This window comes from Coregonus clupeaformis, chromosome 21 (assembly GCF_020615455.1).
Source record: "Coregonus clupeaformis isolate EN_2021a chromosome 21, ASM2061545v1, whole genome shotgun sequence".
NCBI lineage: Eukaryota > Metazoa > Chordata > Actinopteri > Salmoniformes > Salmonidae > Coregonus > Coregonus clupeaformis.
This window is the reverse complement of record NC_059212.1, coordinates 20,004,265-20,031,298: the sequence shown is the minus strand read 5'-3', so window position 1 is coordinate 20,031,298 and position 27,034 is coordinate 20,004,265. Positions and strand designations below refer to the sequence as shown.

Sequence of the window (27,034 nt, the reverse complement as noted above, 5' to 3'; positions counted from 1 at the left end):
TCAGACCAGCATTGAATAGACCTTAGCACAGGTACTTCCTGTTTTGAGTTTCTGCCTGTAGGAAGGGAGGAGCAGAATGGAGTCGTGATCTGATTTGCCGAAGGGAGTGCGAGGGAGGGCCTTGTAGCCACCCCGGAAGGGAAAGTAACAATGGTAGAGTTTTTGAAGCGTGAGTACTACAGACAATGTGTTGACAGAACTTAAGTAGCGTTTTCCTCAAATTTGCTTTAAAATCCCCATCTACAATAAATGCGGCCTCAGGATATGTGGTTTCCAGTTTGCATGATGTCCAATGTAGTTCCTTGAGGGCCGTCGTGGTATCGGCTTGAGGGGGAATATACACGGCTGTGACTATAACCGAAGAGAATTCTCTTGGGAGGTAATACGGTCGGCATTTGATTGAGGTATTCTAGGTCGGGTGAACAAAAGGACTTGAGTTCCTATATGTTATCATTTAAAGAAAAAATATATATTGATTTTGTAAAACAATTCAGGAAAAATAAAACATACATCTTGATTAGATAAGTATTCAACCCCTTGAGTCAATACATGGTTAGAATTACCTTTGGCAGCGATTACAGCTTTGAGTGTTTCTGGGTAAATCTCTAAGAGCTTTCCACACCTGGATTGCGCAACATTTGCCCGTTATTATTTTCAAAATTCTTCAAGCTCTGTCAAATTGGTTGTTGATCATTGCTAGACAACCATTTTCAGGTCTTGCCATAGATTTTCAAGCAGATTTAAGTCAAAACTGTAACTATGCCACTCAGGAACATTCACTGTATTTTTTTGGTAAGTGTTACAGGCCTTGGTTTTTATATTTTGAGGTTGGACATTAGCACATTGGGCGCACTGATTGGTGTCACATCGTTAGTCAGTATGTATTGCGCCTGTGCTGGCTTGTCATCTCATTTAGTCAGAAGGTCTTTCACAAGTGATATTTAAGAGCGGCATGCCCAGTGCTCCAGTGGTCTTGCGAGATGTGGAGGGTTAACACCTTTAATTGTCTCTCCCTATTTGATTTCTAAAAAAACTATCCTTTATCTGATCTTCCCTGTTTTCATTTTGCTCCACCTTGTGGTTTGCTTCCTGTGTTTAATCTTGGTGTGGGTTTTAATTTTGTTTGCCTCTTCTTGGGCAGATTTAGTAGGTGCTCATGGTGGATGCCTTTTAGGTCCCAGTTGTTGTCAACTTTCAGAGGGCGCTCCCATGAGTGTCTTTCAGAACCCATCCTAGAACCCCACCTCTTTCGTTTTGGTTGTTACTGACTGTTAGTTTCCTTTCTGTTTGAATGACAATTTTTGGTTTCTTGCTGTGGGACGTAACAACAGTAAGCAACTTCAGTGTAGGTTTGGCCTTGTCTTTTAGGTTATTGTCCTGCTGAAATTCATCTCCCAGTGTCTGGTGGAAAGCAGACTGAACCAGGTTTTCCTCTAGGATTTGCCTGTGCTTATTCAGAACAAAAAGTGAATTGCTTTGCCAAATTGTTTGCAGTATTACTTTAGTGCTTTGTTGCACACAGGATGCCTGTTTTGTAAATACAATCAATTTTAAATTCAGGCTGTAACACAACAAAATGTAGAAAAAGTCAAGCGGTGTGAATACTTTCTGAAGGCGCTGTACATTCTTAGTTCTGAAGGAGAGGACACAGCAGTTGTCACAAAAGATGAGGTATTTTCGTAAGGGAGAAAAAGTAATATGAGCAACAAAATAAAGTGAATTGTGGATTCGTAACGTTTGAATATATTTTTTTGACCGATGCATGCTTAATTTGGATCGGTTTGTGGTCCGCGGTCCGATGCAGTTGTATCTTAAACATTTGAATCGGGGACCGATGCGTACCGGTGAATCGTTATATCCCTAGTATGGCTGTTTCGGTGCAGTCTCCACTGAATTACTAGGCTAGTACCAAACAAAACCCAGGGTTTGCCTGCCTAGAATAACCATGCCTCCTGCTTTGCTTTAATGATCAAACAGAATACAATTTGTGACTCCCATCCCATTGTTCAGCAGAGGTCTATTGGTTGTGCTTAATCATCAGCTGTTGGATAAAAGAACACAACAGCTGTCCTCTGCTTATTTTGGTAGAGGAATATTTTGTTGCTTGTGAAGACATGGGATGGTTTTGTTTGAACCTGAGCCTCGTTATGCAAGAGTTCGCCATATTTATCTCTTTGAAATACAAATTAAAACGACAAATCTGTAAGGGGAAGTGGAAAGGAAATGTGGACCTGTTGCCAACTGCTAAAGAAAACAAACCCTCGTAAACCGGGCAGGGGGATTCAAAGGTCAGGGTGGGTCTGCAGTGAATTACATTTTTTACACGGCCTGATGGGCAACGGTTACATTTATAAGCCCTCCATAATGGGCCAGTCCAACCTGCCTGAAAGTGTAGGAGTAGTCTCTTCTGTCTTGAGAAGATTTTGTAGGGCAAAAAAACAATATGGTCACCTTGAGCCCAAGCTGTGTGTGGCTGTGTCTCTGTTCATTCATTTTCTATCCGTCTGTCTGTCTGTGCTTGTTTATCCGTGTCTGTTCTACCTGACTCCCAGGCCTACTCTTCCTTCTCCTGTCGAGCCCTCTCGGTCTCAGTTGCTCCAACAGCTCACCGGCGATGGCACGAGTGAGCTGCCATTCTAGCTCCTCTGATGTCCTCTAACCCATTTTGTTTGCAGAGATTGATTCGGAGCCCACTATCAAATTCCAGACTAAAGGTCAAAGCACCACAGGCAGAGGCGCTAGCACTCTTACGTGGGGGGACAGTGGGGAAGTGGTGCAGCCGGGATGCTTAGGGGATCACATTGGAACATAAACAATTCTCTGCTAACACTACAACAAAAGCCTTGCATTTTATCCTCTCCTTTTGTCTTTCTGAAGAGAAGGTACTCATTCACTCTTTACTGTGGTCTTTGCTTGTACCGTTCAGAAACCACAATAACACACTAAAATAATCGGGAAGGTGCATTTCGTAGATGATTACCAGCACAATGGGTAGGCATCTATGTTTTAAAAAAAATGAAACTTTGGGTACTAATGCCACTAACCTCTCCTCCTCCTTCCGCCTTGGCTGTGGACACTGTTTGCCGTGGTAACCCCCACCGACTGGGTCTAACTGACCCTCTTTTTTTTTCAGAGTTGGAAGCGGACATTGCTCTCACCATGGGAGGAATAGTAGGCTCAGGTACAAACCTTTCCCCCTCCCTCTCTCCCCTCTTCAACAATACACTTCCAAGTGCCTCCTGAAACACATATTATACCTCAGCAGCCATGTTTGGGGGGTTCCTCATCTCCAAGAAGTTCACGCTTCTCACAAAGATAATCGTACGCCATTTTGTTTTGTGCCAATAGAGCTTCTCCCAACATCGTGCCTGGCCAGACTCCCTGCAGGGCTCTGTGTCGCTGCCCATTGTTTTTACAAAGGTCCCACGCTTGGCTCCCTTTCCCTGGAAAGGACTACTGGACATGCTCCCAAACAGTTTTTTGAAAGGCGTTCTATTGGGATGGGATGGCAAGCGAGAAATTAGTTTTACAAATGTGGCACCATCTCTCTCCAACCTTTTGAACCCAGTCAACAACCATGCATACCCTAGACATTGGATGGACCCCAGACACTGGTGTCCGTGGATGAGTTTCAGCCAGCCTGATCTGAAAAGAGCACAACTGTGAGCTGCACGTAGACTCTTATCGTCTTTGACCACATATCCCCAAACCCATTGTGGATGGAGCAAATAAAGCACAGCTCAATCATTCGTCGCTCTATTGAATGTGATTCAACAGCGCCCTCTGTTGTTGAGAACCAGAAGAACACCTCTGGATCAGCCATGTAAAAGGGGCATAAAGTAAAGGTTAGGCAGCAACACAGAGTCTGAATGCATCTGGTGCTAGGTGGTTTCAGTGGCCAAGGTTTGTGCTGTACAGGCAGGGTCCTGCTGCTTTCTCTGCTCAGCTACGACACGCTTCCTTCCACCGAGACACACACACTCATAGCTGCTGCATTAAAACCCATGCCCCCAACCACCCGTTCCTCCTCTCTCTCTCTCTCTCTCTCTCTCTCTCTTTCTCTCCTCTAGCATCCCTCTGAAGTCGTAGCACAACCACTGGAGTGGTGAGAACTGCTTCCCTTTCACCTTTTTCTCCCCAATTGCTAATTGTATTATTTTGATGAGGCGTAATTTATGTAACAGGCACGTTTTTAAATTGCTGTCCTTTTCATGTTTATACAATCACAGATATAGCCTACAGTGTTTACTGGCTTAATCCGAAGATGCTGTTCAGTTGTGAGTAATGGTTAAGATATGGATAATTGAGGAACTGTAGTAGCTTTTAGAGATTCACGAGTAACATACTGTAAGTCTTTGCTGTATTTCACAGAGACATGGCGAAATGTAAATACTTCAGTAACAGTTGGTTCCAGAGACCTGGGGCAATCTGTAGACCTAACGGTTTGACAGAATGACATATGAACTAAGTCAGCATGCCTCGTAGTATATTGCTGTCATGCCGAGTCACGTCCAGGTCACAATGATAGATACATGTGTACACAAACGGACTGAAGTGGAATTCAAATAACTGTCTTGCAGAATTTATTTCAATGTTGAAGGACACACTTATACTAAGCTGTTAACAGTTTTATCTTGTCTGAGGGGAAAAGAGCAGGTAGGTCTTTAAAGACAAATCTGGCTTGTGCTTCTTTCCCCCTCTCTACTAAAAAAGCCTAAACGCCGACAACGCTTGAAACGGCACCTATGGACCGACCCCACGCGGTCCTCCTCCATAGGTGAACCACAACCGCTGTTTTTAACTTATCATTTGGACTTGAACCTCGGCAGAATGTTTTTGGCTGGCTTTCCCTAACCCCCTGCTTGTTTGACCGGCTGTATAAAAAAAATAAAAAAGATTAAAAAAGAAAGAAAAATTATTTAAAAAATAATAAAATATAAAAGCTCTCTAGTCCTAATGCTTTCAACCAAGTGTTTTGCTTTTGTTTATTTTCTTTATGAAAATTCACTGGCTGTTTACTTGGCGAGAGATGTACAACTACGTTCAACATGAGGATGGATGATCACTCTGTCTCCCGTGTATGGGACGAGTCCTAGTTCATGAGCCATTTTGAATCCTGTTTGTTAATTTCAGTTTTCTTCTTTCTAGTGTATGATAAGGAGGGCTTTCTGCTGAAGCTGGATGGACAATTGTAAGTAAAACTACTTTTTGTAAAGTACCATTTTATCATTTTAAACCAATAGGGTCATTGGTTACTCATCTCCAATTGATTGTTGTAGCTAGTTGTCTGAGGCTAGTTTTTTTAGGAATGGGCTTTGCTATGACCAAGACGTCTCCCATCGTAAGAATGGGCTATATTCAGTTTGAACAAATCAGAAACTGAACTGGAGATGGTGTCCTGAATATTAGTTGTATTTTTAGATTGTGACTCAGATTCTTAGATTACCCGTAGGCCACTTGTGACCTATTAATCTCACATCTGTCACAAGTCCATTCAAATTAACATGCCATCATTCATTGGGATTATTTTAGCCAATTTGACACCAAGCAAGTGTGCTTGGTCGAATTGTAATGGCCACATGAATCTCTGTATGAATGTCAAGGTGTGTTTGTGTGTTTTTAGATAAATTGAGGTGTTGGTTCTGGCTTAGATGCAAACTTGAGTAATTGTATTTTGTCGGCGTGAGAGCTCAGCTATGTGCGTGTGTGTTGCACTCCCACTGTAAACGTTGATAGGAGGCCTCAGTCCCTCGTCCCCTAGCTCACAGGCCATATTCTCATCACCACTCCGGCCTCTGGGGACATATCTGTCCTCACCATACACTCACACTATAAGCATAACTTCATGAGAGGGGTTATGCTGGTTCTTATCTGGGGCTGCTAATACATATGCCTACAGCAGTGGTCACCAACTCTGATCACTCCCTCTGACCTAGCAAAGATAGCACGTCAGCAAGAGACCCCAGTCCGCTCCAGCTACAGCCTGTCCATCCACGCCCCTCCTTTACCCTGACATCCCCCCCATCTTATCAACACTGACTCGGTGTGTGACAGATAGGTCCCAGCACTATGGGAGGCCTCTCTCCTCTCCCTCTGTTTATTTGAACTAGTCTCTCATGCCATATAGCAGGTAATTAATGAGTATGATCGCAGTGAGGAGGAGATACAAGGGGTTGGTTTGAACTTGAACTCCTTAGTCCCTACTTTACCTTTAAATCGGACAGCACCAGCATAGGCTGGGTTAAAAGGGACATCTCAAACCGTTTTTAGTTCTATCTTCCAGGGAGATCTTTGTCTAAACAGTGCTTGTTATTTGGTCACGTTGTTCTCAGTCTCATCTAATCCCCTTTATCCTCCCCTCTTGGCACCATTTGCAGGCCAGCGGAGTTGGCGTACAAGTATAGCAACCTCAGCGAAGGAGTTTGCAAGCCGGGCTACGCAGCTGCCAAGATGACCACCATCTATCCAAAGTGAGCAAAACTCCTTCTGTTCTCTCTTCAGGGTTTGATTAAGGTCCTTGGGTGCATCTCAAGAGTCTTAAGAGGCTTCCTCTCCTTGTCTCCACCCCTTTTGTACTTTGCGCTGATGTGAAAAAACTTGTAAGATGGAGGCAAATTCACAGTAAGCATGTGCCATATTTCAGTTCAGTGCAGATGGAGAGGAGATGAGGAAAGTCAGCCACTCTAGACTATTGAGACGCACCCCTGGAGACGTTATGTCATTACTCCAGCCAGCATGGCCTACGGGGAATGACTTGTGACATAAAAGCCCCACATTCCCACACAATCTTTTAGGTTTCAGTCATGTTTCATTTATTCATATCCTCACCACAAACATTATACCATGTCCTCGTCAGCCCTCCGAACACAAAAGCATCTCTGTTTGGAGAGCGTAGCCCCCCATCCTACCCCATTTGAAATGGTTGCCAGCGGTGCCTCAGGCTTATTGTCGGAGGGGCACCGACTTCCTGTCCAGCAGGGCATGACTCATCACTTCCTCCTTCTAACACAATCCACGGAACACTTGACGGCCCTTGGTGATGTCACTGGGCCTTTGATGCCCTCCCTCCACCCTTCTCTCCAGCCATAGGTCATTATCCCATGAGTGCTCATCAGCTATGGCCAATAGAGGGGCATTTTCCACATAGCAGAACATTTTCCCAAGGCATTTTACTCAGCTGCCCCTAAATGTGGAAGATGGTGACTCCATCTTAACAGTGTTGATGCATAGTCTGCAAAAATATGGCTAATAGTGTCTCATAATGCTCAAATTCGCTTACAGTTTTGAGTGACAAACAAGACCAGCAATGACTGACAGCTTTATTAAAGATGTCCCGATATTTCTTGTATTCTGTGTTTTGTTATACTTTCTGAACAGAAAAGACTCTGACATTTTTGTATAGATAATTGACTTTCATACGGAAACCAAAAGGGGCAGTCAAGGCGTGTTACACAAATAGGCTTATGATTATTATGACTCGAGAGAAAAGGCCTTACTTGGAAGAGCTGCGTTGGGGCACTGCTAAATTAGAGCAGTCGTTAAAGAAGCCGGCTGGTTTCCAGGGCACTGCCATCACAATGAAGAGGGTATGTGTTAATGATGTCTCCCAACGACTTCCTCTAATCAGCCACACGTTTCAGATCAAAGTTCCCTACAACACAGAGCACCCGCTGGGACCGCATTGACTACTACCACGTTCTCTTCAGTCACACACAGTTCAATTAGCACTATTAATGGCTAATAGTGACAAAGTTGTGTGTGTCTGTTAGATGTCCTTGAGTTTGAGGTTTGTCATGTGTGATGGGGAAAGCAAAATGTCAGTGGTCGTACATGACGTACAACCACAGATGCCAAACCTCTTGACTTATTCCCCCCAAAATTATGTTACAGCCTGAGTTCAAAATTGATTAAATATTTTTTTTAATCTCACCCATCTACACACAATACCTCGTAATGACAAAGTGAAAACATGTTTTTAGAAATTTTTGAACATTCACACCCCTGAGTCAATACTTGTTAGAATCACCTTTGGCAGTGATAACATCTGTGAGTCTTTCTGGGTATGTCTCGAAGAGCTTTGCACACCTGGATTGTTTAATATTTGCACAATATTCTTCTGAAAATTCTTCCTCTGTCAAGTTGGTTATTGATCATTGCTAGACAACTATTTTCAAGTCTTGCCATAGAATTTCAAACCGATTTTAAGTCAACTTTAACTAGGCCACTCAGGAACATTCACTGTGGTCTTGATGAGCAACTCCAGTGTATATTTGGCCTTCTGTTTTAAGTTATTGTCCTGCTGAAAGGCGAATTCATCGTCCAATGGAAAGCAGACTGAACCAGGTTTTCCTCCTAGGATTTTGCCAGTGCTTAGCTCCATTCCGTTTGTTTTTTATCCTGAAAAACTCCCTAGTCCTTAACAATTACAAGCATACCCATTAATTGGCAGACTCCAGTCACCCAAGTCATAGACTGTTCTCTCTGCTACCGCACTGCAAGCGGGACCGGAGCGCCAAGTCTAGGTCCAAAAGGCTCCTTAACAGCTTCTACCGCCAAGCCATAACACTGCAGAACAATTATTCAAATGGCCACCTGGACTATTTACATTGACCCCCCCTTTGTTTTTACACTGCTGTGACCCGCTGTTTATTATCTATGCATAGTCACTTTACCCCTACCTACATGTACAAATTAACTCGACTAACCTGTACCCCCCGCACATTGACTCGGTACTGGCACCCCCTGTATATAGCGTCGTTATTTTGCGTTTGACTTTTTACTTTTGTTTATTTAGTAAATATTTTCTTAACTCTATTTCTTGAACTGCATTGTTGGTTAAGGGCTTGTAAGTAAGAATTTCACGGTAAGGTCTACGCCTGTTGTATTCGGCGCATATGACAAATAAACATTTGATTTGATGATGCAGCCACCACTATCCTTGAAAATATGGAGTGTGGTACTCAGTAATGTGTTGTATTGGATTTGCCCCAAACAACACTTTGTATTCAGGACAAAAAGTTAATTGCTTTGCAGTATTACACTTGTTGCAAACAGGATGCATCTTTTTGAATATTTGTATTCTGTACAGGCTTCCTTTTCACTCTGTCAATTAGGTTAGTATTGTGTAGTAACTACAATGTTTTTGATCCATCCCCAGTTTTCTCTTATCATAGCCATTAAACTCTGCAACTGTTTTAAAGTCACCATTGGCCTCATGGTGAAATCTCTGAGCTGTTTCCTTCCTCTCCGGCAACTGAGTTAGGAAGGGTGCCTGTATGTTTGTAGTAACTGGGTGGATTGCTACACCTTCCAAAGTGTATTTAATAACTGCACCATGCTCAAAGGTCAATGTCTTTTTTTAAATATTTTTTTACCCATCTAACAGTAGGTGCCCTTTGCGAGGCATTGGAAAACCGCCTTGGTCTTTGTGGTTGAATCTGTGTTTGAAATTCACTGCTTGACTGAGGGACCTTACAATTATCTGTATGTGTGGAGTACAGAGATGAGGTAGTCATTCAAAAATAATGTTAAACACTATTATTGCACACAGAGTCCATGCAGCTTTTGTGACTTGTTAAACACATTATTACTCCTGAACTTATTTAGGCTTGCCATACCAAATGGTTGAATACTTATTGACTCAAGACATTTCAGCTTTTCATTTTTTATTAATTTGTAAAAATGTCTAAAAACATAATTCTACTTTGACATTATGGGGTATTGTGTGTAGGCCAGTGACACACAATCTCAATTTAATCCATTTCAAATTCAGGCTGTAACACAACAAAATGTGGAAAAAGTCAAGGGGTGTGAATACTTTCTAAAGGCACTGTATGTCTGCAAAGGGCTACCTCTTTTTGGCCGCTTTTCCATGTCAGCCCACTCGCATAGAGGAGTGGCAACCCCAGCTCTGTATGACAGATCTGAATCCCGTCTTTGGTCTCTCACAGCCAAATTAGTTAATAATGAATGTAAAGATGTAGCCTACATTTTCTTTTTGGCTAATTTAATTTTGGCATAAATGAATTGAGTCTGCAGTAGAAACAACTGAGAGTTATTTACTTGGCCAGAGAAATCCCCTCTCCCTTAACCTCTTGAAATGAGGTCCCTCCCTAATCATCTCCATCCTCCATGTTTGTCCTCTTCCAAAAGGCCCTGCCCAGTGGAATCCAATTTATTTTCAACACCTCCCCTCCCCTCACGCCAAACTGTTTGTATTGGAGCCCTAAATCAAGTGTTGCCGGTGAACTTGGGCGGCGCGGTTATGAAAATATGGCCCCCAGTGAGAGGAAATGAGCACAATGTGCCTGGGCCTCCTGTTTTGGGAGCACACTCTCTTTACGACAAGCAGACCAGACCCTTGCCTGTCCATCCATTGGCTAGGAGACTCTTGACAGTCCCAGTTATTTAAAGCCCGGCTCGGCCCCTGAATGCCACACGTTAATGAATCACGGTTTGTTTTGGCAAGGGTCTTTGCATGTCTGTCTCTGTCAGGTGATGTGAGGAGAGGGAGCCAGTCATGACTGTTACTATTCTTTCTTTCTTGGTGCAACTTGTGCATCAAGTGCAATTAAGGAGTTTGAAGGACGCACAATGTATTGAGAAGTTGACAAGCGACTCCTCTTGTAAACCATGTTTGGTCATTGAGTTCAGACACGATTAGCAGGATGTGAAGTCTGGTGACCTGATATCGAACTCGGATTCCTTTGGTGTTAGTAGCCATCTTGACTGGGCGCACTGTGGGCAGCCATAACTAGTGGTTGGTTAAGACAACCCGTGGATGTAGACACATCCCCCACCTGGGGGTTAGCCTAGTGAAGCCAGCCTGAGTTCCTGCTCCAGATGTTGTTGTGGTTTGCATCCCGGGCCTGTGTGAGTTGTAGAGAATGTCTTGTTGCTGTCAGTGTAAACACCACGGGGGCCTCACTGTGTAATCACAGCGAACTAGTCTCACACGAACGCTTGCTCTCACATTGGTCTTCTATGCTGTGTAGGTTTTCATAGGATGCAAAATGATTTGTCCTTATAAGTCCTTAAAATGGGCTTACAATATCATTAATATAGCATGTCATGTTTATCCATACTCATTTTTCTGACTAGAATCACCTAAATGTAATCTCAGATGACTTTCTACCACAACCACATTTTTCAAAAGAGCTACTAATCATACAAAGAATTTCTCCACAAGAATAACTTCTGACATAAACCATCCTAGGATCAGTAATGTCCTTGTTTTACCCCCCTCTGTTTAAACACCAATCTGCGAATGTGTTGTGATACCTTCAGTGCGAGCTGTAAAAGTGGAGCATTGGAGCTGCGGGCTTGTTAAACAAGGACCCTGGTGCTCTCCCCAGCGAGACTGCGGGTCATAAAAACAGACATCCATCGTCCGGCCACACTTCCAGAAGCCGCACATACAGCCTGGGTCTGAGGCCTGACCGGGGGAAGTGGCTCCTTTTTGATTTGAGAGGAGTGCTTTATCAAATAGGGGGGTCGCACGGCCGGGGGTGGAAATGTGTTTAAATGTACTGTGTACCCTTATCGGTCACAGCTTCTTTGGGTATGCCAAACTGGATTTTGTTTTTATTTGAAACCTCTGAGGGCAGGGGGAAGTGGGTTTATACTGTCATGGCACATTTTCCTGTAATCATTTATTTTTAAAGATCTTCTAAGGATGATTTCTTAGTTTAGGTTGTTTCCTTTTTGTTCATCAAACCCTGGTCTATATTCCTGTTAGTAAGTAGGTTGGCGTATGAGTACTTTGTTTGTGAGCCAGCTGTTTCTGCAAACATTACCGATCAACACTGCCTTCTTCAGTAAGACATTTCCTCGAAACAGCCCGTCCCCAAATCATCTGGGACATAAAAACACTGACATCAAAACATCGTCAGGACACGTATACCCAGACTGTGTCAAGAATGGTTTCGGCCTTTTCCTGGGAAGAAACGTTGTCAATAAGAGTACATGATGCAGACTTGTTCTCTCTTTCTTCCCCATGTAATTTATGTTCCTCTCTTCCTTGAGTCAACCCATTTTGCACTCTGTGTGCGCAGGATGGGTTCGGTGAACGGGGGGAGTGGAGAAGTGGGATGGTCGCGGTGAGATTGATGAGAGTGGAACAAGCGTCTCCTTTTACGGCCCAGTGTCTTTAACTCTTGGCGGGGAATTAACCCCAGAGCCCCAGGGTCACGGTAGAGATAAGTGGGGGCCATGGCCTTCTTAGGGAGGCAGAAATGGGAAAATAAACACTTTTAGAAAGAAACTGTCAGCTTCTAAGTTAGAGTCCAGAGAGACATCGGGGTGGTGTACGCCCAGACCCACGTACTGTGCTTGATCACTCACTCACCTGTGCATTGGGTTATCAGGTAAACTGTTGCTCATTGACAAGTCTCAATTCAACTAGAGGAACACCGCAATCTATCTGCGGTGAATCTCTCACTGCATATTATCTGATGCAGGAAAGGGCTAGAAATGCATCTAGAAATGAGAGGGCATCGCAACACAGTAGGCTGATTTTGGTTAACTTGAGTCATGCTGGACTTCTCATGGGTGGACAGACAAACTGTTTTACAAATTTATATTATTTAAAACTTCTATTAAATGCAGTCTCAAATGGCCGAATGTCCCTTTTAATAGCCGGGCACGCATTTCAGCAAATAAACACGTTTTCAAATAAACGCAGGGTTTAAAATAATTGTTTACGAGGTTACCATGGACACTGCTCTGATATTCCCGCGGTCATGTGCATTACTTTTTAAATTTTTTATTCTGTCGTTGTTGCTAGCCATTGCGTCACACCAATTCATGCTCTCCATGATGCTGAAGGGTGAAATCGGGGGTGTATGATAGGCAGCCTAGTCTTTGCACGACTGATCTGCGATGGATTTGTTATTATAATGTTTGTACTGGTCATACTGGTCACAGTGTGATGGTCTTTTCAACATTTTATTGAGCAAAAGCTGTGTGCGTTAAGGAAATAGACGCTTGGCTCAAATAGGAGCCTGTCTCTAATAAGCACAGTTTTTCTTCAGCGATTGAAACGCCCGGCTATTTATTGAAGTTTTACGGTAATCGCTCCTGTTCTTCTCTCTACTGTTCTTCTCACAGGTTCATGAAGCCAGCTCCCATGTTTCTCGACCGGAACTTCAAGCGGCTGGCCAAAGTCCGCAATTACTTACCTCCATTTGGATTCAAAACACAAGGTAAGACTAATTGTACGTCTGACATCGGACAGATTTGATTGTTCCCCCATCCATGTATCTCATTGATGGCAATGGATGTGTCATTAACTTGTCATGGTGGTTTTGGAAATGTGTATAGATGATGGTTTGGGCTGGATAGGTAAGCTAAAGAGGAGATGGTGCCAGGGATCCTTATCGCCACGCGCCAGTTGGCGCATCTTCATGCTTGGTGATAGAGCTGGCAGAACATCCCTCCTGGCCTACTTGGGTTGATCTCACTCTGCTCCTGTCATGCTCTCTGATGGTTACACACACTGCCACTGACCGTGCAATTGCCTGGGTTGGGGTGAAGGGTAGAGGGTGAGAATAGGATGCTTGAATATTACAGGACGTTTCTTGCTACGGCAACATCTAGACAGTGAGACAACACTTCAGTTTCTGTGAACTTCAACACCTATCCTGAAGTCGAAATGCATCAAAATACTTAAGTCTTCATTCTTTCCTCGATTGTGAAGCAGTAGGGCTGGCACAATAACCGACTGTTATGGATGAAAACCGTCATAACCATAAAAAATAAATAACGAACAGCTGACTGAATGACCAAAATGCAGGAGCAGCACACATAGAAATAGAGCGGATAGAACATTCTTGGAACCTCTAACCCTGGCAATTTGACTGGTAAACTCATGGGTACAATCCCAATGGCTGCCTGGTATTGTGATGTAATCATTTCCATGGAAATGTAGAATGTTCATTCAAATGATGTTAACTGATGTGGCTCATGCAATGAATGTATTTTTTTGTAATGCCAGTTGAGTTGAATCAACAAATCACAGCACTTATTTTACTTCCTGCTTTGCTCCTAGATCGAACATATACAGGTTAAGACAACTTCGTCACAAATCTGGGACCAGCGCCGTTGCTAACTAGCATAGCTGGTCCCATTGTTGCAAAGAGTTATGGGATATTAGAATCCCGTTGTCTTAACCTTTGTCATCTTCAACCTAGCTTTGCTCCTATGGGTACACTCGCAATGGCCGCCAGTCCACCCATTATGCAATCATTGACTTGAATGGGGACGCCCGTTCTATTTATTTATTTTTTGTACGATTTCATTTTCTTTTATAAACAATGCAAAACATACACATACAAACGACAACCTCATACAAACATCAACTACATCACACCTGCCCAGACCCACTAGCACTCACCCCCATCACCAGCGCCCGCATCACTTTCCGCCACATGGCCTGAAACTGCACCATTTTGTTTCTCTCCGTAGCCCACACACTTTCAATATTTAAAGAATTAATCATTTCGATTTTTCCATTGTGTTAATGATGGCGGGTTAATTTCCATGGTTTTAGTATACATTTTTTTAAACATGAAGAGAATTGTCAAACCTATCAGGTATCTCACTACACCCCCATATGCCATGTCTTGAAATATGCAGACAGACGGTTTAAAAGTACGTTTACATTGTAATACTTCTGACAGCCAACTTTCTAGCGCCGCCCAGAACTTCCGGACTTTATAGCATTCCCAGAAAGCATGGATGGCATTCCCAGAAAGCATGGATGGCATTCCCAGAAAGCATGGATAGCATTCCCAGAAAGCATGGATAGCATTCCCAGAAAGCATGGATAGCATTCCCAGAAAGCATGGATAGCATTCCCAGAAAGCATGGATAGCATTCCCAGAAAGCATGGATTATTGAGTCATTATTCGTTTTACACTTAAGACATTACTCTGCCGTTGTCTATGCATTAGCCCGTTCTATTCAATTAATTATATTTCTATGTCAGCACATGCGGTCAGGAGAGGGGGAGAAAATGTATATCAATGTTTTTTTATTAAAATTACATTTACATTACATTACCGTGACTGCAGTCGTTTGGCTGGCCAATTACCATCATCCAAAATTCCATGACCGTCACAGCCCTAGTCACATCTCAATACGGGTTTAGGTAGCTCACTGACCGCGACGAGACCGTCAAGAATCTATGCATTTTACGAATCAAACATGAGCACATCATGCGATCGGAATTGGGAAGATAAGATAGAGCATGCATTCAGGCTACCCTTTATCACACAATTTCCAATACTTATGAGTGAAGTGCACGTAAAGGTACACTGAATGTTACCTTTGTGCTCTGGCAAGGGCCCTCTACCCCACACAAACACACTCACACGCTGGTTTTCAAAGGCGAGTGCACTACACCTGGTTTCTGTTTTCTCCACGGTTGGTGACTGCAGTGGGGTTTCCCTTTTAGCTGTATTCATGTGGAGAGGTGATACGTGTGGACCTTGAATAGAACTCCACAAAGGATTCCAAATTAGGAACAAACAAAAAAATAGAAAGCATGAAAATAAAAGTTTATTTGTACTTTTTTTTGCGGCCAAGCAGTCTGAGGTTTACCTCAAACAGCCTTGTTCGCTAGACTTAGAAACACAGGGGAAACCTCCATTCTTCATATGGTTTCTAGCCACTCCATCATACTGTAAGCAAGCATGGGGGGCCAGTTTTTTCACACAGACCTTTTTGACACCTGAAGCTATACATTGGCTAAGCTTTTGGATTGCCTAGACCAACTGAGCAGACCATAATATTCTCTTTTTTAAAACGCACCTAGAATAGATAGCTTTATTATAATGTTGAGATATTTCTGGCCTGGGTACAGTTATGCTCTTTGGCAATCCCAAATGATTCAACAAGAATTGTATATTTGTATATATTTCTTCATGTACGTCAAGACGTTGGCCATTTGTCTGAGCTGCCGCCTAGACATACTTGGCTGAAGTGTTTATCCTGGGTGCTAATAACAATTAGCCGCCATGTCTCTCCTCTTCGAGAAACATGTCCCGATTTTGATTTCACCCCCTTGAGTCGGGTGTGGTCTGGGCCTCTGTTTATGCTGCCCGGGGTGATGCTTGATGCCAGACTTCGACACCGTGTCCAAACAATGGGCCACTGCTCATTTTCTGCTTTTTAATCATAAGGATCGTTAGAGGGGATAAATCTGTAGGCCTACTGCATTACTCTAGCAAGAGGCAATGTAGACGCCTACATGGGGTTGTGGTGAGCCTAATGACATTTCATATCAGTTGTTTAACAAATGAACCCAGCAAGCAACTGAAATGTGATTATACAAGTGAGTGATTCATTTGGATATTACCTTGTTGGATAAATTGGACACAAAACCTAGATATAAATCTCCCAATAATTTATGGTAGACCTATGACTAATATGAGAAGGAAAGAGTCAAGAGGTGCTAGTGGGCTATGGGGGCAAAGACAAATATGACTCTGCCAGAATACCCTCTGGAACATGGCAGGAATACACGCTATGGCTAAACAGCCCCGTATCTCACACCACCAGACCCAGCTCCGCGTCCACACTGAGCGAGCACAGCACACTTCAACCGGGAGAATGTGCTTGTTTGAATACAGCATTCCTCACTGAGTGGTTGTATGGGCAGCGTTTTTTCTGAATTGCCGTTTCACCCGGATTCATCCATCCTGAAAGGGCTGACGGTTTTCCAATGTTACTGTCACCGGGCCCGTAGCTTATCCTTATCTGTAATTGAATAAACGGTTAGGGATGTTCTCTCCTCCAGACCTCCACTTCTCCCAAGGACCACCTAGCCTGCTACATTATTTTCTGGGTGTTGAAGTCCTCGACATTTTATTAAAGAGGAGCTATTAATCCTTTTCATGAGGGGTTTTGTCTGTGATCTAGCAATAACAATGAACTGTAGTTGGTATCTAAACTATATTTTTTTCTTTCCCGTTTCAATTTGCAGAAAGAATAATAGACAGTATTCTAACTGCCACAAAAAACTATGGCTTGGGTGAAGACCTTGACAGGTAATTGCCATGGGAATTAAGTAATCCACTTGCACGCGGACACACTTTATAAACCCTCAGATGTTCTTCTCTTCCAGTCTAGGTTGTAAAAGATGCATTATCGTGGGCAATGGTGGTATCTTGGCCAACAAGTCTTTGGGCTCGCGCATAGATGATTACGACGTTGTGGTGAGGTGAGTACTTCCAATGGAAGGGCAACATGATGCCAGTTAAGAGGGTAAAGATGATAGTTCAGCTAATTACTCTAGCACTGGTTAGATGTTAATGGCCTTGGGGTTAGTTTGATTATCTGCGGCTGGCACCCAGGCTATGAAAAGTCCCCAGTCATGTTGTCATGTCAACACACAACGTATTCGCCCCATAGCATTTCTTCTCTAACCGCAGGTTGAACGAGGCTCCGGTGACTGGTTTCGGCAAGGACGTGGGCACCAAGACCACCATGCGTATCACCTACCCCGAGGGGGCCATCCAGAAGCCTGAGCGTTACGAGAAGGACTCGCTATTCGTTTTCTCCGCCTTCAAACCGCTGGACTTCAAGTGGCTCAGACAAATGGTCTTCAAAGAGAAACTGGTGAGGCATACGTCAAGGCTGACTTTTACCTTTTATTAATTTGGACCGCTAAGAAAAAGTTAGTTGATCATGTTAGTTAGTGGTTGGGTGCACTTCCACTGCCCTGAAAGAGTATGCATTCTTCTGCAAAATGTCCAGTCCCACCTCCTTCTAGGTCTCTTCCATTGCTTCTCCATCTGTCATAACATTGAGGCAACCACATAAACGTGAATCCCACTGGATGTTTTGGATAGTTTGAGTGATTTCTGTGGCACTGAGTGACTAGCGGTGTTTTATAAAAGCCATTATGGTCATAAACGGACACTATACGTGTATATCTTCTGTTGCAGTCTTTTGCTCGTCCTGTGACATGCAGTAGATGTGGTTATGGGTTCTCACAATACTTTCCCATTTTCTCATGAATATGAAAAACAGGGTTTAAATTGGTTTATAGAGAAACCAATCTGAAAATTTTTCCCATTTTCATTCTACCCTGGTGAGAAATAAAACACAATTTTCCCATTTAAGGACCTTTGTCCTTTCTTTTGACGAACCACTGACTGCCACGCTTGAGTGACAATCTGCGAATTGGCCTCTTAATCTGAGGGTCTGGCTGACTGAATGGGCTTTTGCTTATCTCTGCCAGGGAGGACGGCAGACAATCCTGTATCACTGAAAGTGCTTGCACAAGCACTCTCGCCAGTCTGCAGTTACTCTACCACAGTCAGGGTAGGGTATGCTAAATTCATGGACATTTGCGAAGTCTCTCCAGATGGAGCAAAAATGGTGTCTGCTGTTGAACTTGCCGGTCGAGCGTTCAATTTTGGCCGTGTTGAGTTTCTCCCTATAGGGGTCTGCTAATTTTCAGAAGGGATAAATCCGGCAACCCAGTGTCTGGGGAACCCGCTTCCTATCCAGCGCAGCTGTGTGACTTTCAGGGACCATCGGCCAGCAGGAATTTTTACTGGGTGACATTTGTCAAAATAAAAGACTCTGGAGAGATGAGAGGGGTTAGGAGGAGGAAAAGTGAGAAAGAGGGGGTAAAATGAGGGTAAGGGAGAGGCCGTAAGAGTAAGTGAGAGAGTAAAAGAGGGCTGCTCGATGGTGCCTTAGCTTTTGAATTGGGCAGATTTGACTGGACTGTCAGCTGGTAAGTAGCGGGACAGTGGAAATGGCGGACATGGAAAACATTTATCTGATCTATGGCTCCTCACAGATCAGCCTTTGATCTGCAGGGGAAGGAATTATTTCTCTCATGAAATAAATCACTGGTCAAAAGTCCTCTGTCTTCCATGATGGCACTGTAGTTGTGATGCATGCACGCACATTTGCACTTAACTCATAGTCACACCAACTCACTATTTCAGGTCAAACTTGCCTCATGCAGCTCATTGTAACTCACAAACTAAATGTGTTGGTAAACACTTTTACATTGCCGCAAATGTACAGTGCCTTCAGAAATTATTCATACCCCTTGACTTTTTCCACATTTTGTTGTTTTACAGCCTGAATTGAAAATGGATTACATTAATTTGTTTTGTCACCGATCTACACACACTACCCCATAACGACAAAGTGAAAACAACAGGTTTCTAGACATTTTTGCACATTTTATTAAAGTTAAATACAAAACTATTCACACCCCTGAGTTAATACTTTGTAGAAGCACCTTTGGCGGCGATTACAGCTGTGGGTCTTTCTGGGTAAGTCTCTAAGAGCTTTCCACACCTGGATTGTGCAACATTTGCCCATTATTGTTTTCAAAATTCTTCAAGCTCTGTCAAATTGGTTGTTGATCATTGCAAGACAACCATTTTCAGGTCTTGCTATAGATTTTCAAGTAGATTTAAGTCCAAACTGAAACTGCCACTCCAGAACATTCACTGTCTTCTTGGTAAGCAACTCCAATGTAGATTTGGCCTTGTTTTAGGTTATTGTCCTGCTGAAAGGTGAATTAATCTCCCAGTGTCTAGTGGAAAGCAGACGGAACCAGGCTTTCCTCTAGGATTTTGCCTGTGCTAAGCTCCATTCAGTTTCTTTTTTTATCCTGAAAAACTCCCCACTATGCTTGAAAATATGGAGAGTGGTACTCAGTAATGTAATGGATTTGCTCCCAAGGATGAGCCAGACTTGTGGGGGTCTACAAATTTTTTTCTGAGGTCTTGGCTGATTTATTTTGATTTTCCCATGATGTCAAGCAAAGAGTCACTGAGTTTGAACGTAGGCCTTGAAAAACATCCACAGGTACACCTCCAATTGACTCAAATTACGTCATTTAGCCTATCAGAAGCTTCTAAAGCCATGACATCATTTTCTAGAATTTTCCAAGCTGTTTAAAGGCACAGTCAACTTAGTGTATGTAAACTTCTGACCCACTGGAATTGTGATACAGTGAATTATAAGTGAAATAATCTGTCTGTAAACAATTGTTGGAAAAATGACTTGTGTCATGCACAAAGTAGATGTCCTAACCAACTTGCCAAAACTATAGATTGTTAACAAGAAATTTGTGGAGTTGTTGAAAAACGAGTTTTAATGACTCCAACCTAAGTCTATGTAAACTTTCGACTTCAACTGTAGATGTTCAACCAGACATTCAACTAATATCAGGTATTCAAATTCAATGACCCTGAGTAGATTTTTCTTTATGCATGATATGGGGAAAATGAGTGATGAGATGCGTACCTGTCTCCAAACATGATTCATTCTCTCAGTAAACAACCAGTAACCCTGGTAACAATGTAGTCAGTCAGATAACTGTTGACTGGAAACTGTAATCTGCTGTTTAGTCAATTTGGAAACCCTCATTAAAAGACAAGTAATCCTGTTGATTGAATTTTATCGTCACTTCATTGCTACCGGAGTAACTGCATCATAAGTGACCTAAACTATTGCAATGGAAACATAACATACACTTTGTATGTCTTTAGCAACTGCGGCTAGCAAGCCCCTTTGTGCTGTCAGGTTTTTAACCCCTCACGTTTTCACCTTGTTAATACCAGTAGGCAGGTTGTACACCGGTAAAGCCATGAGTAACTGTACAAAGACAACAAGCTTTAGAAAACGCATGTTTTTGGACTCCCGTCACACTAATCCCTGTACATAGCTAACCCCCTTGCACACTCTCCTTTTAGTCTGGCCCACAGGGAGACTTATATGTAACTTTGAACAGTTGCTCTGTGGGAGCTTTGATGTCTTTCGTCTGGCGGGGGCTCCTTTGTGTGGTATGGGCGCTCACAGGTGGAAGGAATGCAAGGCCCTTTCAGGATGCCTCTCTCTCACTCGGTTTGAAAGGGAAGGTTTCTCACTGCTTCTTTTAGGTGGGTGGGAGGTGCGCTTTCATAATAGTGCTTCTGAAAGTGACTCACCTGTACTGTCATGCCTCCACCCCCCCTCTCTCCTGGCAGATGTTTTTTGATGAGTGACTGACTGACACCTCTGACTGTAATGTCTTTTGAAGGTTGGAGAGTTTACTAACATTTGGAAATGTCATAATAAAGGTGGAATGGCGGCCGTTTTATGGGCTCCTGACCAATTGTGCTATTTTGTGTGTTTTGTTAAGCTGATCTTAACTTCCTTTGTACATAATGTTTCCGCCATCAATTCTATGACAGAAAAGAGCTTCTGGATCATCAGAATAGCTATCACTAACCTCGATTTAGACGAGGACTTCTACTTCAATGAGTTGGAGGCGAAAGACATATTGATTATCCCGGACCTGGCCCTAGTCCCCGACGCTCGTAGAAGGCGAAGACTGCGCTATATAAGCCGGCGCGTGAGACTACGTCGGCGAATGAATAAATCGCCTCTACCCTCTGTTCTATTGGCGAATGTGCAATCGTTGGAGAATAAATTGGACGAGCTCCGTTCAAGACTATCCTATCAACGGGACATTAAGAACTGTAATAGACTATGCTTCTCGGAGTCACGGCTGAACAAGGACATGGATAATATAAAGCGATCTGCTTTTTCTATGCGTCGGCAGGACAGAATGGCAGAGTCCAGTAAGATCAGGGGTGTGTCTCTTTATTAACAGCAATCTCTGATATTTAGGAAGCCTCAAGGTTTTCCTCGCTGAGTTAGAGTACCTCATGATAAGCTGTAGACCATACTATTTACCAAGAGAGTTTTCATCTGTATTTTTTTGTAGCTGTCTATTTACCACCACAAGCCGATACTGGCACTAAGACCGTATTCAACAAGCTGTATAGGGCCATAAGCAAACAAGAAAATTATCATCCAGAGGCGGCGTTCCTAGTGGCCGGTGATTTTAATGCAGGAAAACAGAAATCGATTTTTACCTAATTTCTACCAGCATGTCACCTGTGCAACTAGAGGGATCAAAACTTTAGATCTCATTTACTCCACACACAAAGACCCATAAAATGCTCTCCCTCGCCCTCATTTGGCAAGTCGGACCATAATTCTATCCTCCTACTTCCTGTTGACAAGCAAAAACTCAAACAGGAAGTACCAGTGACGTGCTCAATACGGAAGTGGTCCGATGAAGCGGATGCTAAGCTACAGGACTGTTTCGCTAGCACAGACTGGAATATGTTCCGGGATTCTTCTGATGGCATTGAGGAGTACACCATATCAGTCACTGGCTTCATTAATAAGTGCATCGATGACGCTGTCCCCACAGTGACCATACGTACATATTCCAACCAGAAGCCATGGATTACGGGCAACATCCGCACTGAGCTAAAGGCTAGAGCTGCTGCTTTTAAGGAGCAGGACACTAATCCGGACGCTTATTAGATATACAGTGAGGGAAAAAAGTATTTGATCCCCTGCTGATTTTGCACGTTTTCCCACTGACAAAGAAATGATCAGTCTATAATTTTAATGGTAGGTTTATTTGAACAGTGAGAGACAGAATAACAACAAAAAAATCCAGAAAAACGCATGTCAAAAATGTTATAATAAGAATTTGACCCCTCTCAATCAGAAAGATTTCTGGCTCCCAGGTGTCTTTTTTATACAGGTAACGAGCTGAGATTAGGAGCACACTCTTAAAGGGAGTGCTCCTAATCTCAGTTTGTTACCTGTATAAAAGACACCTGTCCACAGAAGCTATCAATCAATCAGATTCCAAACTCTCCACCATGGCCAAGACCAAAGAGCTCTCCAAGGATGTCAGGGACAAGATTGTAGACCTACACAAGGCTGGAATGGGCTACAAGAACATCGCCAAGCAGCTTGGTGGGAAGGTGACAACAGTTGGTGCGATTATTCGCAAATGGAAGGAACACAAAATAACTGTCAATCTCCCTCGGCCTGGGGCTCCATGCAAGTTCTCACCTTGTGGAGTTGCAATGATCATGAGAACGGTGAGGAATCAGCCCAGGACTACACGGGAGGATCTTGTCAATGATCTCAAGGCAGCTGGGACCATAGTCACCAAGAAAACAATTGGTTAACACACTACGCTGTGAAGGACTGAAATCCTGCAGCGCCCGCACGGTCCCCCTGCTCAAGAAAGCACATATACAGGCCCGTCTGAAGTTTGCCAATGAACATCTGAATGATTCAGTGGAGAACTGGGTGAAAGTGTTGTGGTCAGATGAGACCAAATTCGAGCTCTTTGGCATCAACTCAACTCGCCGTGTTTGAAGGAGGAGGAGTGCTGCCTATGACCCCAAGAACACCATCCCCACCGTCAAACATGGAGGTGGAAACATTATGCTTTGGGGGTGTTTTTCTGCTAAGGGGACAGGACAACTTCACCGCATCAAAAGGACGCTGGACAGGGCCATGTTCCATCAAATCTTGGGTGAGAACCTCCTTCCCTCAGCCAGGGCATTGAAAATGGGTCGTGGATGGGTATTCCAGCATGACAATGACCCAAAACACACGGCCAAGGCAACAAAGGAGTGGCTCAAGAAGAAACACATTAAGGTCCTGGAGTGGCCTAGCCAGTCTCCAGACCTTAATCCCATAGAAAATCTGTGGAGGGAGCTGAAGGTTTGAGTTGCCAAACGTCAGCCTCGAAACCTTAATGACTTGGAGAAGATCTGCAAAGAGGAGTGGGACAAAATCCCTCCTGAGATGTGTGCAAACCTGGTGGCCAACTACAAGAAACGTCTGACCTCTGTGAAATCCAACAAGGGTTTTGCCACCAAGTACTAAGTCATGTTTTGCAGAGGGGTAAAATACTTATTTCCCTCACTGTACCGCTATGCCCTTCGAACCATCAAACAGGCAAAGTGTCAATACAGGACTAAGATCAAATCCTACTACATACTATCATGAATTACAAAGGGAAACCCAGCTGAGAGCTGCCCAGTGACGCAAGCCTACCAGATGAGCTAAATGTCTTTTTTATGCTCGCTTCGAGGCAAGCAACACTGAACCATGCGTGAGAGCACAAGCTGTTCCGGACGACTGTATAATCACGCTCTCCGTAAGACCTTTAAATAGGTTAACATTCACAAGGCCGCAGGGCCAGGCGGATTACCAGGATGCGTACTTGTAGCATGCGCTGACCAGCTGGCAAGTGTCTTCACTGACATTTTCAATCTCTCTCTGACCGTCTGTAATACCTTCATGTTTCAAGCAAACCACCATTGTCCCTGTGCCTAAGAACTCCAAGGTAACCTTTCTAAATGACTACCTCCCCCGTGACTACATCTGTAGCCATGAAATGCTTTGAAAGGCTGGTCATGGCTCATATCAACACCATCATCCCAGAAACCCTGGCCCCACTCCAATTCGCATACTGCTCCAACAGATCCACAGATGACGTAATCTCTATTGCACTCCACATTGCCCTTTCCCACCTGGCCAAAAGGAACACCTACGTGAGAATGCTATTCATTGACTACAGCTCACTGTGCAACACCATAGTGCCCTCCAAGCTTATCACTAAGCTAAAGACCCTGGGACGGAACACCTCCCTCTGCAACTGGATCCTGGACTTCCTGATGGGCCGCCCCCAGGTGGTGAGGGTAGGCAACAATACATCCGCCACACTGACCCTCGACACGGGGGCCCCTCGGGTGCATTCTCAGCCCCCTTCTGTACTCCCTGTTCACCCACGACTGCGTGGCCACACACGACACCAACACCAAGTTTGCCGATGACGGTGGTAGTCCTGATCACCGACAACAATGCAACAGCCTATAGGGAGGAGGTCAGAGACCTGGCAGTGTGGTCCCAGGACAACAACCTCTCCCTCAACGTGAGCAAGACAAAGTAGCTGATCGTGGACTACAGGAAATGGATGGCCGAACACGCCCCCATTCACATCGACGGGCAGTAGTGGAGTGGGTCAAGAGTTTCAAGTTCCTTGGTATCCACATCACCACCAAACACACTAATACAGTCGTGAAGAGGGCACGACAACACCTTTTCCCCCTCAGGAGACTGAAAAGATTTGGCATGGGTCCCCAGATCCTCAATAAGTTATACAGCTGCACCAACGAGAGCATCCTGACCGGTTGCATCACCGCCTGGTACGGTAACTGCTCAGCAACCGACCGTAAGGCGTTACGGAGGGTAGTGCGTACAGCCCAGTACATCACTGGGGCCAAGCTTCCTGCCATCCAGGACCTATATACTAGGCGCTGTCAGAGTAAGGCCCAAAGAATTGTCAAACACTCCTTTCACCCAAGTCATAGACTGTTTTCTCTGCTACCGCACGGCAAGCGATACCAGAGTGCCAAGTCTAGGTCCAAAAGGCTCCTTAACAGCTTCTACCCCCAAGACATATGACTGCTGAACAACTAATCAAATGGCCACCCGGACTATTTACATTAACCCCCCTACAGCTCAGCCTTCAACATCATAGCACCCTCCAAGCTCATCATTAAGCTCGCCCTGTGGAACTGGGTCCTGGACTTCCTGACGGGCTGCCCCCAGGTGGTGAAGGTAGGCAACAACATCTCCACTACGCTGATCCTCAACACAGGGGCCCCACAAGGGTTCAAAAATAGGTTTTTAGACATTTTTGCAAATTTATTTCTTTTTTTAAACACGGAAATGTTACATTTACACAAGTATTCAGACCCTTTACTCAGTATTTTGTTGACGCACCTTCGGCAGCGATTACAGTCTCGTCTTCTTGGGTATGACGCTACAAGCTTGGCACACCTCTATTTGGGGGAGTTTCTCTCATTTTTCTCTGCAGATCCTCTCAAGCTCTGTCAGGTTGGATGGGGCATGTTGCTGCACAGCTATTTTCAGGTCTTTCCAGAGATGTTCGATCGGGTTCAAGTCCGGGCTCTGGCTGGGCCACTCAAGGACATTCAGAAACTTGTCCCGATGCCACACCTGCGTTGTCTTGGCTGTGTGCTTAGGGTCATTGTCCTGCTGGAAGGTGAAACTTTGCCCCAGTCTGAGATCCTGAGCGCTCTGGAGCAGGTTTTCATCAAGGATCTCTCTGTACTTTGCTCCGTTCATCTTTCCCTCAAACCAAACTAGTCTCCCAGTCCCTGCCGCTGTAAAACATCCCCACAGATTGACGCTGCCACCACCATGTTTCACCATGGGGATGGTGCCAGGTTTCCTCCAGACGTGACGCTTGGCATTCAGGCCAGAGAGTTCAATCTTGGTTTCCCTGGACCCCCTCCCTATAGGCTGTTGCGGGGCGGCAGGTAGCTTAGTGGGTAAGAGCGTTGTGCCAGTAACCGGAAGGTCGCTGGTTCTAATCCCCGAGCCGACTAGGTGAAAAATCTGTCGATGTGCCCTTAAGCAAGGCACTTAACCCTAATTGCTCCTGTAAGTCGCTCTGGATAAGAGCGTCTGCTAAATGACGTAAATGTAATGTAAATGTTTCATCAGACCAGAGAATCTTGTTTCCTTTTGGCAAACTCCTAGCGGGGGCTGTCATGTGCCTTTTACTGAGGATTGGCTTCCGTAAAGGCCTGATTGGTGGAGTGCTACAGAGATGGTTGTCCTTCTGGAAGGTTCTCCCATCTCCACATAGGAACTCTGGAGCTCTGTCAGAGTGACCATCGGGTTCTTGGTCACCTCCCTGACCAAGGACCTTCTCCCCCGATTGCTCAGTTTGGCCGGGAGGCCAGCTCTTGGAAGTGTCTTGGTGGTTCCAAACTTCTTCCATTTAAGAATGATGGAGGCCGCTGTGTTGTTGGGGACCTTCAATTCTGCAGACATTTTTTGGTACCCTTCCCCATATCTGTGCGTCGAGACAGTCTTGTCTCTGAGCTCTGCGGACAATTCCTTCGACCTCATGGCTTGGTTTTTGCTCTGACATTACTGTCAACTGTGGGACCTTATATAGACAGGTGTGTGCCTTTCAAAATAATGTCCAATCAATTGAATTTACCCCAGTCAAGTTGTAGAAACATCTCAAGGATGATCAATGGAAACAGGATGCACCTGAGCTCAATTTCGAGTCTCATAGCATAGGGTCAGAATGTTATAATTTTTTAGAACCTTTATTTAACCTGGAAAATCACATTTGAGTCTCTTT

At 44.1% G+C, this 27,034-nt stretch overlaps 1 protein-coding gene across 4 annotated transcripts in view; it reads left to right on the top strand.

The window, feature by feature from the left end:
* The window catches only part of LOC121535040 (CMP-N-acetylneuraminate-beta-1,4-galactoside alpha-2,3-sialyltransferase-like), a 69,916-nt gene that overhangs the window by 22,253 nt on the left and 20,629 nt on the right, over positions 1–27,034 (top strand). For 2 of the 4 annotated variants that reach the window (XM_041841722.2, XM_045206236.1), the window contains exons 3-9: positions 3,134–3,181; positions 5,149–5,191; positions 6,378–6,470; positions 13,108–13,202; positions 16,985–17,048; positions 17,126–17,221; positions 17,433–17,619. In XM_041841722.2, the coding sequence (XP_041697656.2) occupies positions 3,134–3,181; positions 5,149–5,191; positions 6,378–6,470; positions 13,108–13,202; positions 16,985–17,048; positions 17,126–17,221; positions 17,433–17,619 (626 nt within the window). The remainder of the gene's footprint in view (positions 1–3,133; positions 3,182–5,148; positions 5,192–6,377; positions 6,471–13,107; positions 13,203–16,984; positions 17,049–17,125; positions 17,222–17,432; positions 17,620–27,034) is intronic. The other 2 variants (XM_045206238.1, XM_045206237.1) reach the window with 1 other exon arrangement.